Source organism: Micropterus salmoides, unplaced genomic scaffold, assembly GCF_014851395.1.
Source record: "Micropterus salmoides isolate LMB-PRFRI ecotype aquatic unplaced genomic scaffold, ASM1485139v1 Ms_hic_scaffold_18, whole genome shotgun sequence".
NCBI lineage: Eukaryota > Metazoa > Chordata > Actinopteri > Centrarchiformes > Centrarchidae > Micropterus > Micropterus salmoides.
In genome coordinates this window covers 11,371,718-11,380,550 of record NW_024040928.1, presented here as the reverse complement: position 1 = coordinate 11,380,550, position 8,833 = coordinate 11,371,718, and the positions used below count along the sequence as shown (strand labels likewise).

At 42.0% G+C, this 8,833-nt stretch overlaps 1 protein-coding gene across 5 annotated transcripts in view; it reads left to right on the top strand.

Annotated features, from left to right (window-relative positions):
* ino80 (INO80 complex ATPase subunit) overlaps positions 1-8,833 on the top strand; it is a 37,737-nt gene continuing 28,904 nt past the window's right edge. The window contains exons 1-19 of one of the 5 annotated variants that reach the window (XM_038727770.1): positions 1-274; positions 1,663-1,727; positions 2,090-2,281; positions 2,457-2,608; positions 2,759-2,826; positions 3,045-3,191; positions 3,306-3,426; positions 3,567-3,772; positions 3,897-3,950; positions 4,133-4,336; positions 4,479-4,683; positions 5,109-5,176; positions 5,347-5,562; positions 5,889-5,969; positions 6,400-6,495; positions 7,345-7,404; positions 7,567-7,709; positions 8,441-8,525; positions 8,631-8,748. In XM_038727770.1, the coding sequence (XP_038583698.1) occupies positions 2,130-2,281; positions 2,457-2,608; positions 2,759-2,826; positions 3,045-3,191; positions 3,306-3,426; positions 3,567-3,772; positions 3,897-3,950; positions 4,133-4,336; positions 4,479-4,683; positions 5,109-5,176; positions 5,347-5,562; positions 5,889-5,969; positions 6,400-6,495; positions 7,345-7,404; positions 7,567-7,709; positions 8,441-8,525; positions 8,631-8,748 (2,176 nt within the window). In that variant the 5' untranslated portion in view covers positions 1-274; positions 1,663-1,727; positions 2,090-2,129. Of the gene's footprint in view, positions 275-330; positions 406-1,662; positions 1,728-2,089; positions 2,282-2,456; positions 2,615-2,758; positions 2,827-3,044; positions 3,192-3,305; positions 3,427-3,566; positions 3,773-3,896; positions 3,951-4,132; positions 4,337-4,478; positions 4,684-5,108; positions 5,177-5,346; positions 5,563-5,888; positions 5,970-6,399; positions 6,496-7,344; positions 7,405-7,566; positions 7,710-8,440; positions 8,526-8,630; positions 8,749-8,833 lie in introns of those variants that run through there. The other 4 variants (XM_038727768.1, XM_038727771.1, XM_038727769.1 and 1 more) reach the window with 4 other exon arrangements.

The following is an 8,833-nucleotide window of genomic DNA, read 5'->3' as shown; positions in this document are numbered from 1 at the left end:
TCGCTGGAATTTCTTCTCACAGTCACGTCCTCGGAGACATCGACGGGCGAGCATCCCTCTATCTATGATTGATTAAAACGCCTGCTCCTTGCTGTACCCTCGCCATGGCGTCGTGTCTCTGCTCTCTCAGTAACAGAAAGTGGCCGCCTCTCTGCTGTTGCTGCCGACTCAAAGCTCACAGACTCGGTCGGCGCCTCAAACCGCCATTTTGGAGTCAGAGAACCGAGAGTCGGCAGCAGCGAAGAGAGAGACGAAAAGGGGACACGGGGCCGAGGTGAGAGACTCCATGGTGGTTGTTATGGCGAAGGAGCAATGGGGGAAGATGGCCGGGAGGGAGAAAGAATTAAAACATGGGGATCATTCGTTCACCAGGCACCCGAGTTCCCTCTCATGTCCGCAACAAGGGTACGAGAGGCGCGGGCGGAGGGCCTTGCTGTCGCCGCACCGCGACTAGCCTGTTCAAGAATTGCTAGTAAACCAATATCATATCTTAATACATTGTTTAGGAAGGGAGGTGGTGGCCTTAAAGAGACAGAACCAATTTGAATACTTCATATTAATGGTGTGAGAGGACGTGTGTGTCAAAACGCATTCGTATTTGATAAGCTCAGTTACAGCTAAGAAAAGCTAATTAGCACGGAGGCAGTCACTCTGTAACAAAGGCCAGCTGTTTAGGAAGAACAACGTGCTAATTTTTGTAATTGTTTAGTTTACTTACACTCGTAGCTGTCAGTGTGTGTGTGTGAAATGTTAAACCAGCACCTTGACCCATTACTATCATTGATCGGAGGCAATGCTGCTTGTGCTTACACAGCAAGGCAGCTAACGGTCGTTAGCTGGCAAGCTAACAACCCTGTGCAACATCCAAGGTTAGCTAGCAAACCCTGACTAACGCTAGCTTGGGTTTGCTAGCTAGCTAATCATAACAAAACTACGCGACAGCTAAAGCAGATAAAAATTATTTAGGTCAACATAGCAATCAGTTTTTCTCCATTTTAAAAAGAAGCCCAAACTCTTGCTTGTCTTTAGTTATTGTCATCCTCCCTCGCGCGGGGCAGTGAACTTGGCTAAGTCAAGTGAATATTTAATGAGTAACGTTAGTTAGTTAATTACAGAGGACAACTGAAGTTTATTATAAAATCGTCACTTTCAAAACCAGGGACTGTATAAACATAAAGAAATCACTTGCGTTACGTTACTCAAAAATGAAATGATAAACAATTTTGTAATACTTGGCTGAGTCACATTTATAATATAATGGGTGAAGTGTTACTATTTATCTGGCCTGACCTGATATGAAAGCAGTAAAATGGCCTTAGGTTTTATACAAACAAGGGGAAAACAAATCTTCTTGAAGATGATCTAGCCAGTACATTTTCCATAATTATTTACATTATAAACATGATAGCAAATTTCGTGTTTTATAATACATAACGTTACAATTTAAATGCAGACTAGTGTTGCAGGAGCTGCCTTTTTTTACTTTTATTAACAAAATTAAGTTTTTATGGAAAAGTTAATTATTTGAAAATCATGAGCACTCCTGCAATAAAACATACTCACTATAAACAGAACAGAACATGTGAAACATCTCTAGCTCCACGTACAACCTTTTTGTTCTTGTGGATATCAGTGTGTGACTGTGGGTTTCATCTTTTGTAGGGGTTTTCACCTTAGCCTGATCATTAATCTTACAATCAAGAACAATGGCATCCCTTAGTGAGAAGGTAGGTCCACTATTCATACTGTAGTCTGTTCAACAAATTATGTGCTGGTAGTGTAATGCATTCCCAGCCTTTGGAGGAGAGTAGTCTGATATTTTGTCTAAATAACCATTTTCTTACCATGACAAAATTTGAGATGTAGGCAGCGATTGAGAGGTGTGGAACGAGGCTTGAAGGAGCATCTCCCACATCCCAGACTTGCTGGGAAAATCTGGATTGGCTTAATGAAGGCTGAACTCAGCCACTCTGCTTGTGAACTTGTCTTAAGCCATTACAAGTTAGCAGAGTCCTGTGCTGCTTATTCTGACCTTGAGCCATCTGCTAATGCTATTCTTTCTATGTCCTCTCGACTTCTCTCTCTTCAGTAAAAGTTTCTGCCCTACTGGGCAGAAGTGTCTGTGCTGCATGGCGTCAGGGCAGGGTGGCCGGCTGGAGGTTGGGGCATCAGGGAACTCTGGTCTGGCCAAACCTCTCTACCTGCAGCGCTTGGAAAAATCCCTGAGGTTGGACAGTTTCTTACGCCAGACCGCCACCATCTTCAATGGAGACATAACGAGGTAAAGGCTTTTTGCTTTTAGACTCTGGAGATTTGTTCCTGAGTACATGACTGGATCAATTTTTATAGGTGCTGCAGTTTAAAGATGGCTCATGCTAGGATGTAGAGAGTGTAAATGCAATGTTGGAATTGTGGACAAATGTTGGGCTTACAGCAACATATTTCTCATGTTTCAGCGATAATAGTGATGACAGCGATGGTGCATTGGGTTCAGGGCTTTCCCTGGACCCCTCCACTCAGCATACAGCATTGACAGTGAAGAGTGAGCCATGTGAAGAAGGGGATGGATTTACAGAGGGAAAGCCCATCAACGGAGTTCTGCTGCAAGGTAAAGGTAAGATAAATACAGAAACACTAATATTTGTATTATTCACATATTACTACACATGCACACCCTCGCTGGAGTCATTAAACGGCTCATGGAAGATACCATTTATGTCATGTGATTCTTTTTTTCTTCTCCCCGCAAACTCCACAGACCAAAAGGCGGATAAAACTGGCTTCTACAATTTCTCCAAGCTGAAGAAGAACAGGAAATGGCTTAAGGTATTTTATAGACACATTATCCATTGTACTACAGCTTTAAGCATCCAGTTGATTAATAGATGAAATTAACTATGACAAATAACTAACAGATCAATAGATAAAAATAATTAGTTGCAACCCCAACCTCTATGTCTACCTCCTTTCTTTCGCACTATATATCTATATTATATACATGCTAACACCTTCCTATAACCATACCCCTCGTCGGTCTCCTGCAGAATATCCTGTTGAGTGACGACACCACAGACTCTGACACAGACTCAGATGACTCTGACTTTAGTTTGTCTCGGGAGGAGCTGCATGACATGCTGAGGCTGCATCGCTTCACCAGGCAGCATCAGAGCAAGTTCCACTCTGACCGGGAGGTACACACACTCACACACATACAACAGTGCCTTGTAATAATTAAAATACCTCTGACATGTTTTTGTACTATAAAGTCATTGTATTTTTTCCTTTTGTGTATATTTCTCCTGCAGCTTCACCAATATCAGTACTACAGCACTGGACTCCTCTCAACTCATGACCCCTTCTATGAGCAACAGCGCCACCTACTGGGCCCAAAGAAGAAGAAAATCAAAGATGAGAAGAAATTCAAGGGTAAAAACAAAAATATCTCTGGAATCTGACAGGGTTCTGACTGTCTGTGCCACAAGGCTAAAAGAACTGAATAATTCCTGGAATAGTTGTCAAGATTTCAATTTAATCATTTGCACGTTTGTGTATTTAATTTTTTTTAGCCAAGCTGAAAAAGGTGAAGAAAAAGAAGAAACGGGGAGAGGGAGAGTTTCTGGATGATGGGCGTCCTTATGTCACCAAGATCTTCGCAAAGTTTTCCCATGATGCTCCGTTGCCCGTGGTGAAGAAGAAACATCTCACCATTGAGCAGCTGAATGCACGCAGACGTAAGGTCTGGCTCACCATCGCTAAAAAGGAGATCACCAAAGTTAGTATGCATGACATTGATCAAAAGGATGGTAAAGAATTCATGCTGAAGATTTTCCTGTTTTTGTTTAAATGTTCAGTAATGGCATGTGTCCTGATTATCATTGTTTATATTTATTTTGCAGTCTTTCAAGCAGAAGACCTCTGCTAAGAACTTAGTATTGACCAATGCTAAAAAGGTAAAGTGTGCACATTACTGTGTTGTTAAAATGACTGTGAAGTCATTTAGTTAAATATTCTTGGTTTGTTCAGCATAATTCTGTTGATGGTTGACTTGTGAAACCAATTCTTCATTTCCTGATTGTACAAGAGTAAATTGTAGATTAAGTTCAACATTTAACCTCAGTTTTATTTGTCCCAGCTGGCTCATCAGTGCATGAGAGAGGTACGGCGTGCAGCCATCCAGGCCCAGAAGAACTGCAAGGAGACGTTACCTCGGGCTCGCCGCCTCACCAAGGAGATGATGCTGTACTGGAAGAAATATGACAAAGTGGAGAAGGAGCACAGGAAGAGGGCAGAGAAGGAGGCCCTGGAGCAACGTAAACTGGACGAAGAGATGAGAGAAGTAGGTGGAATGGAAATTGTTGTCTTTAGAGGTGCGGGAAAATGGAAAAAACACACCGTTTAAATAGTAAAGATTTAGAATACTACACTGAACATTCAACAGCGGTGATATAAAAGTTTTTTCTCCGCTTTTTCTCTCGCAGGCCAAGCGTCAGCAGCGGAAACTGAATTTCCTCATCACACAGACGGAGCTGTATGCTCATTTCATGAGCGGGAAAGCCAGCATGGGGGGTCCAGAAGGAGATACAGCTCAGGATGAAATTCTGAGAAAGCTTGAAGACACTGCAGCGCAGAGACAGATTGACATTGGAGGAGGCGTAATGGTCAACATGGGACATGAGGATTACGGTATGACGGGCTCAGTCAAATTTAGTCTGTTACTGGAGTCAGTTAGAAAGTGAAACTTAATATTGATGGTTGCCAAGTCCCTTTGGGGAACTGTTGACCAAGTACCCCGAAATATGTCAGTATCAAATTAAGTGCCAAATGGACCAGTAATCATCATATTTATTTTTCTTTAGTTGCTTTTCTGTCTTTAGATTATATTTCGTATTTCCCCTCCCACAGTTTTAATGTGCTGTTGAGCAGAAGGGATATTTGTGCAGTGATCTACTAGCTGACCTAGCAGGTCATTCAGGGGCCATTGTTTGATTAATTAGAAAACGCATGCTAATATTTTGTTTTTAGAATTTTTTTAGACTTTGCTGTGTTTTTTGGCAGTGTGCTTAAATGTGGGATTGAATTGGATTCTTTGATTTTATGCACACATTCAGATAGTGAACATTACAAGTCCCAGGCCTTGAGGAATGCCAAAGAAGCCTACCAGATTCATCAAGAGAGAGTATGTAGATGCAAGCACACCCTCAAATGTGTACTCATCTCATATATTTATATATGTGTGTGTGTGTGTGTGTGTGTGTGTGTGTGTGTGTGTGTGTGTGTACACACACACACACACACACACACACCTACCTGTCTATTCTGTGCTAATCTCCAATGGTCTCCATGTAGACACGGATGTTTGACGAGGAGGCTAAGGACAGTCGCAGTGCGTCGCTGCACGCAGCTTGCGGCTCATCGTCAGGCTCTGGGTTTGGAGAGAGCTACAGCCTTTCCAACCCATCCATCCATGCAGGTGAAGACATTCCGCAGCCAACCATATTCAACGGCAAACTCAAGGGTTACCAACTCAAGGGCATGAACTGGCTGGCCAACCTCTATGAGCAGGTACCCATGTCTGTCTCTGATATTAAGAGACCTGCCTGGATTTGCACACTTAATATTTCTCTCCGTCCTTTCAGTTGCCATTATGTTTGAAATATAACATTTTCATCTGCTTGTAACTAGAGGTTTGAATGGCTAAAAGAGGTCAATGCTAATGTTTTTGCAAGGGTATACAAATATTTTGGCATTAGAGTAACTTGAAGTTGTAAGAACTATCTTCACTAACATGGTTTGAAAACACAATACTGTCAACACACTTCCATGTCATCATGTGCGTGTTTATACACATTGAATGATTAATTTTCTCCTCTGTTTTCGTGTCTCTGCAGGGAATCAATGGAATCCTGGCAGATGAGATGGGACTGGGGAAGACAGTCCAGAGTATCGCCCTGCTAGCACACCTAGCAGAGGTGAGAGAGAGCACCAGGCCAACGGGTTTTATTCACCACACACTTCCAAAAGAGCTTTATGGAATATTCAATTGTCTTTGCTGTTGTTACTGACCCATGAAAACATCTAACATCCAGCTTCTTTGTGCACCTGCATCCTTTATAGAGTCCCTTGTTTCTGGCTGTACCTTTCATTGAATGACTCATGACTTATTTCATTGTTTTGAATTGCTGATTTGCCAGCTCTTTAGATTGTTTTGGTCTCATAACACCAAAAGGAGAAAAGGTGGAATTTAGGGGAAATGTGTACTTTTCACTGTTGAACTATCGATGACAGGAAGATGCATGCCTTGTTCCTCCAGGGCTTCCTGTTATTGGGTGCTTGCACATGCTAAGGCCACCTGCTGTGGGCGGCAAATGACAATGTATTCTGTTTTCTGTCCCCGCACAGAGAGACAACATCTGGGGCCCATTCCTGATCATCTCTCCCGCATCCACACTCAACAACTGGCACCAGGAGTTCTCCCGCTTTGTGCCCAAATTTAAGGTGAGAATCCGCAGCGCTGCTGAGTGAGCATGCCGACGGAAACACCTGCAGGAATCCTGGCGTCCTTGTTTCTACTGTTCCCTTTTATTCGTTTTCAGTCCTCTAATGAACCCAGTGCCGCATTGCGCTTGTGAGATACCCTGTCAAACATCTGAGAACGAACATGAAGGGATCAAAACTGCAGGCATGTCTGGAACTATTCATTAGGGGGCAGTATTGCACTATGACATTGCTAGCGTTGCCCATGTTAACACATGACTTCAAGGCTGTTAATACTTTGATTGTTGAGTAGCTACACTTAAAAACAAACCTTTGTCCATGTCCTAACCGGCTTATGACATGTTGGGTACATTCATGACTATTAAAAAAACATTCATCAAACACATCAATATGTCGGCTATGCTTGCGTGCACACACCCCCGCGCGCGCACACACACACACACTATACTATGCATAACTCAACTCTGCCCATTTTCTCTGCAAGTTTGAAAATAAATCAATTCCAGTCTGTTTTACTAATGAGCTGTGAAAAGACCCTATTACACAATCTGAAGATAAGCTTCCCGAACACTCATAGCAAGACTGACTGAAAACAATGGACTACCAGCGTGTGTTGAGTGATGTAATTTGTAAATCCTTTCACATCGCATTCCTACATCAACAACTCGGCGACAGAAGCAGTGATTCATACATGACGCTATGCCTGAATGTTTTCCTCTGGGAACATCCCCGTAGCTCTGTTTTTAGTTTACAATGCGCTTTGGATATAGGTTAGGTTAGGTGAGGTTAGTTAAGGTAATTCAAAGACAGTGTCCCCTTGTTTTAACTTTACTGGTTTGTATGTGTCAGGTGTTGCCATACTGGGGGAATCCTCATGATCGCAAGGTGATTCGGAAATTTTGGAGCCAGGTAAGGAAGAGATGACGAAGATGATGTTTATGAACACAGTTGTGAAGGTACAATGCTATGAAATGCATATAATGTTTGGTTAATGAATGCTGTATTCAATGCTGTTTTTTTCTTCTAGTCTAAAACCCCATCTCTACCCATGCTTGTCTATGTTTTGAATAGAAAACCCTTTACACACAAAACGCACCGTTCCATGTGGTGATCACAAGCTACCAGCTTGTGGTCCAGGACGTCAAGTACTTTCAGAGGGTCAAGTGGCAGTACATGGTTCTGGATGAGGCCCAGGCACTGAAAAGCAGCACGAGGTATATTAACATCAGCATTACAGCATTACAGCATTACCAAATGCATTGCAGACTTTCCGTGTGTGAGAATGTGCTGATAGACTTGATAATTATGTTGATACTTTTTTAAAATTTAGATGACGGAATGGAGTCTGAATAGATTTTTTTTTCTAGATTAAGTTTCTCATAGTTTTATTGATCGACAGATGCATGCAGATAAACACGCCATCTAGAAGACTTTTGTAATGTTTTGTAATGCGTTTCTAAACTACACAAAAAACCCCATAATATACCGGTGCGTTTCAAGTATTTGCAAGTTGATTTCTATACAATGCTAACATGAACTGAACCCAGTAGTTCTTTTAAATTGGTTGGATGTGCGAAATGTCTAGAACATGAAGAACAGAGGAAAAACATTTTGAAAATCAACAAAAAAGTCTGACAAACTGAAAAAAATCCAGTTGTTCATCTCTCAAACTACATGAGTATGCGCTATGTCATGTTATTATTGGATGCTTGACACAAATCTACAAAACTAGTCACAAAATATTTGAATCTTGAGCTGAGAAATTTATTTATTTATTGAGAAGGCAGACTCCATCAAAACCTCATTCAAAAATCTAGTGATTTTAGTCTACATTTTGTTTTATAGTAATTGGCGTGATTACTGGACAGTTAAATAAACATTACAAACTCGTGTTATAGTTGCACAATATGAACAGCCGTTCACCAATGTCCCTCTGTGTTTTCAGTGTTCGGTGGAAAATCCTGCTGCAGTTCCAGTGCCGTAACAGACTGCTGCTAACGGGGACGCCCATCCAGAACACGATGGCTGAGGTGTGTGTGTGTGTGTGTGTGTGTGTGTGTGTGTGTGTGTGTGTGTGTGTGTTGGTGCGAGCAAAACAGAACTGTTGACAACTGTATGTTTTTACTGTTTCTCAGCTATGGGCCCTGCTGCACTTCATCATGCCTACATTGTTCGATTCCCATGACGAGTTTAACGAGTGGTTCTCCAAGGACATTGAGAGCCATGCTGAAAACAAGTCTGCCATTGATGAGAGTGAGTATATATAAAAAAAAAAGTTCCCGTAGCTGCTTATTCTAGTGTTTTCCTGTTTGCCAGCTGACGACACGCTGAAAGTCAT